The sequence below is a fragment of the Myotis davidii genome, unplaced genomic scaffold (assembly GCF_000327345.1).
Source record: "Myotis davidii unplaced genomic scaffold, ASM32734v1 scaffold1494, whole genome shotgun sequence".
NCBI classification, from domain to species: domain Eukaryota; kingdom Metazoa; phylum Chordata; class Mammalia; order Chiroptera; family Vespertilionidae; genus Myotis; species Myotis davidii.
The window spans coordinates 2677278-2681346 of record NW_006286246.1 but is presented as its reverse complement, the minus strand read 5'-3'; the positions used below and the strand labels follow the sequence as shown (position 1 = coordinate 2681346).

The window sequence follows — 4069 nt, the reverse complement described above, 5'->3', positions numbered from 1 at the left end:
CTTTCCCTCATTGGAAGTCAAGGAACTCAGCAAGGGTAACACTGATTTTCTGTCCTGAGGGAAACTGAGATTGTGTTAATGTCAATTACCTGGGAAGGGAGAAAAAAGACAGTTTCTAATTTGACGATATCATCTTGTTTTACTATTTGTATATGAATTGTGTTTCGACTATCATGGAAAATGTTTAGTTTACATTTGATTTTTCTTTGATACTTTCCCTTTTTGCCTTAAGCCATTATTTGTTCAAATATAATAATTTTAATACTATGTGAAATGTTTAAAAATTTAAAAGTTATATAATGTTTTGCTTTAAGTATAATTTCAAATTACTAATTAATTGCTTTTTTTCATGAATTTGGAAAATCATCAACTGTTAAAATATGCTCACGCGTTGAAGATTTTCACCTTATCAACTGTAAAGCATTATATACAGGGCAGGGCAAAAACAGGTTTACAGTTGTTCACATGGAAACTAACAAATAACAATACAAGAGTAAACTCTGTTTTGCATAGTCACAGCTGTCAACCTCCTTTGGCCCACGCTGCATTTGCTTTCGTTAGTAAGCGTTTTCTTTTTCTCTGGAGGACCCGTGGATCAGAATGTGGGCCCTCAGCTTGAGCTTAATGCGCCAGATGTCTTTTTATTCCTATTTTCTCTCACCTTTATGCAGAGAGAGTTACTTTATCTTCTGAACCTTTCGTTGAATTTTGTTTTTTGCAGTCAAATTTTATTTTCATAAGCTCTTTCTTGTTCTTTGATCCATTATCTTTTGAAATCATTCTAAAGAGACAAATTAGTGTGTGTGTGTGTGTGTGTGTGGGGGGCGGGGGGGGTTACGTTTCCCCGTTTCTTCCCCAGCCCGGTTTTCTGTTGGCTCCTCGGGTCTGACTTTAGGCTGTCAGCTTTCCTCTGATACCCGGTGCTTCTTGGTTGTCCTTTCGTACTTGAGGCTGAGGGACTCTGATGTAGACAGGCTTTGGTATGGGAGGCTGTGCTGTAGGGTGGGTGTGGGGTGCCAGCCAGCTCACGGGGGGCCCGAGTCCCACACACTGGGGGCTGCTTCCTGTCAGCAGTAATGTGGGAGCTCCTCCCGCCCCGACACTGGCCACTCAGTTCTGCGTTTAGCCCTCTACTCTCAGCTTAAGGAAGGAGAGACAGTAAAGGAGCCCCCATCTGAATTAGAACCCTGATTTTCCCTCTGAATTTGAAAGGTTGTACTTTATTGTGAATTGGATAAGCAGAACCTGTCGTGGTCTTAGCCTCTGTAATTTTACAGATTCTCCTGCGCTTAAGGCACTACAGGATGACTTTCTGGAGTTTGCTAAAGACAGAAACTTCCAGGTGCTGAGTTTCGTCGAGACCCTGCCAACCTCCATTGGGAGCATGATTAAACTCCACGTGGTGCCCGTGGACTCAGCAGGTACGCCCTGTGCAGAAACTTGTTGGCCGTTAGACACCCAGTTGGTGATACTTAGCATTTAATGATAAGCGTCAGCTTTTATATTTAGTTTCTCAGTTGTAGGGAGATCTAGATTCTAGCCCTGTTATTCTTTTCAGCCACAGACTGACATTTCTCTGCAAACATATAACCTTGGTATTACCACTCCTCGCCCTTCATTTAGTTGATTAGGCGGCAAAGGCTAATTGGCTAACTCTAAATTAGCCATCAACAGTGAACTCTGTTAAGGTAAGAAGACAAAACCCTTCTATTAACTAGACTGAAAGGGGCATTTCATTTAAAAGACTGATAACTGCATGCAGAAACCTTAAAAAAGATCAACTAAAGGTATGGAGGCTTTAGTAAATAAATGGAAGATATATGGAATATTCAACAAAGATTTTGATGGAAAAAACTAATGTTAAAAATAGAATTTCTTCACAATCCTGAAGGTGAGGGAATGACCAGTACCTGCTGCTGTAGTGTATTGCACTGTGCCATAGGCTCTTTGAGAGTAGGGCCCGAATCTTCATTCTCCTTGTGGCTCCTTGATCACTCCATGCCCGTCGCTCCCGGACTCCTCAGCTTGCTGTGAAACCCTTTTCTGATCACCTGGGAAGCGGGCTTAGGTGCTGTCCTGGGAGCCCGCAGTGCTCCCTGCAGCCAGGGACAGTGTGTAGCTGGAGCACTTGCTGGGTGGCTCTTTGGTTTGCATAACATATTTTGTCTGAACCTCCTTACATGCTATCTAAATAAAATGAAAAGCCTCAATGCTCTAGTGAAACCTAAAGATGGTTTTTCTCCAAGAATGTGCCATAGGGTGAGCAGTTACTATTTAGTAGTTGGAGAGCTCAAGGAACAGCTGCTGGTATTTACCAAAAAGGACTTTGGGAGCTTAAACCAAAAGCAAAGTTAATATTATAGATTAACTGCTTGTGGTGACATAGCCTCATCATAATTCTGTGTGCACCTTCTTCTGTGATTCCATATGGTGTCACCAGGGGGCTCTCTCCCTCCCACACCACCACCAACAGCCGGGTATGGACAGCATGGACCCTGTGTGAGAGACTCCCATTCTTTATGCCAGGACAAGGGAGCTCATTTATGATCAAGTTTTATAATATAAACTCTGGAAAAAAGTGTTTCTATTATATTACAGTGATCAGACCCTATTCACTACTAAATTAGGAAGTAGGCCAGAACACAAATGAATTTATGAAACACATAAATTATACCTGCTGAGGATCCATTCGGGCATGATTACTCAAATATAGTTTAGCTACAGTGAAACTTAGCTAAAGATCCCTTATCTTTTAAGAGTCCCTGTCACACCAAGTGAACATTTAGAACTGAAAATCTGGCTCTTTCAGTATTGATAGGGGAGAAGCTTACATTTTTACTTAGATGTTATTCACATTTTTGTTTTCTTCAGATTTAGGCATTGGAGATCTAATTCCTGTGGATGTGAACCACCTGAACATTTGTAAGCCAAAGAGAAAGGATGCCTTTTTGTACCAGCGTACCTTACAATTCATCCGTGAAGCTTTAGCCAAAGACCTTGAAAACTGACCATTACCTTCCATTTTTCATGTGAACACAGTGCAAGAAGCTCGGTGGTCTCTTTCGAAGCACTCATGCAAACACAGCCGCTGTGGCATCAGCGTGGTCTGGAGCATGTTGCAGGCAACAGAACACTGCAAAGCACAAACGCAGAAGTGGCGATCAAAGAAGGAAGGGCTGACGGATTCTTTCCATTTCAAGGAGCTCCATGTGTGCAGTTTATGCTGTGCAGTGTCGTCCCTGGTGAACAAGCTGCTGTGGGTAGAGAATACCTTTTGTCACCTGTGACCGTCTATAGCTTACCCTTGCGGAGCACTGATGGCTTCTGAAGGGATAGCGAATCGTCAGCTTACCATAACAATGCTATTGGGAGAGTACCTAGAATGGGCAGGAGAACGATCTAGAACATAAGACTGTTTTTGTTCTGGGATTCCATGTGCTGTAAATTTTTACTAACATGTAAGTATAAACCTTTGTCTAACATGTTAACTGTTAGACCTGTTGCCAGTCATGGCTCAGTTCCTTGTATGTTTTTATTTTCATATGGCTGAGAACAGATATTTCTCTTCAAAAAATCTAGCTTACAGAAATTCTTAACAGACTTTAGCTACCTATACTTGTATTTTTCTCAGATAAAGTAGCTAATCCATTATTGATCACAGTGTGAATAAAACTATCTAAGCCATTACATAGATTAGTAATACTTAGTATCAAGATTCTCAGGTTTTCTTGAGGCCAAGTAAAATATCCCTTTCTTTCCTGCTCCTTTGACCTCCAGCAAGTGAGAAATAGGAAATCATGTTGACTTTTTCTAAATAATGGTATTATTGAAATATACACATTTCATAATATTTACCCTCTTAACTCAAGGTCGTTTATTTTTAGTATATTTACAGAGTTGTGCAATCATTGCCACTGATCTCAGAACATTTTTCATCCCCCCAAATAACCCCATAACCCGTAGCAATCACTCCTCACCTTGTCTCCCCCCAGCCCTGGAAAACACTAATCTACTTCGTCTCTATGGATTTGCCTATTTTGGACTTTCATATAAATGGAATTATACACTA

At 41.1% G+C, this 4069-nt stretch overlaps 1 protein-coding gene across 1 annotated transcript in view; it reads left to right on the top strand.

The window, feature by feature from the left end:
* The window catches only part of SERAC1 (serine active site containing 1), a 26982-nt gene extending 22913 nt beyond the window's left edge, over positions 1-4069 (top strand). The window contains exons 16-18 of the mRNA XM_006757708.2: positions 6-35; positions 1278-1421; positions 2872-4069. Of these exons, the coding sequence (XP_006757771.1) occupies positions 6-35; positions 1278-1421; positions 2872-3008 (311 nt within the window). The 3' untranslated portion in view covers positions 3009-4069. The remainder of the gene's footprint in view (positions 1-5; positions 36-1277; positions 1422-2871) is intronic.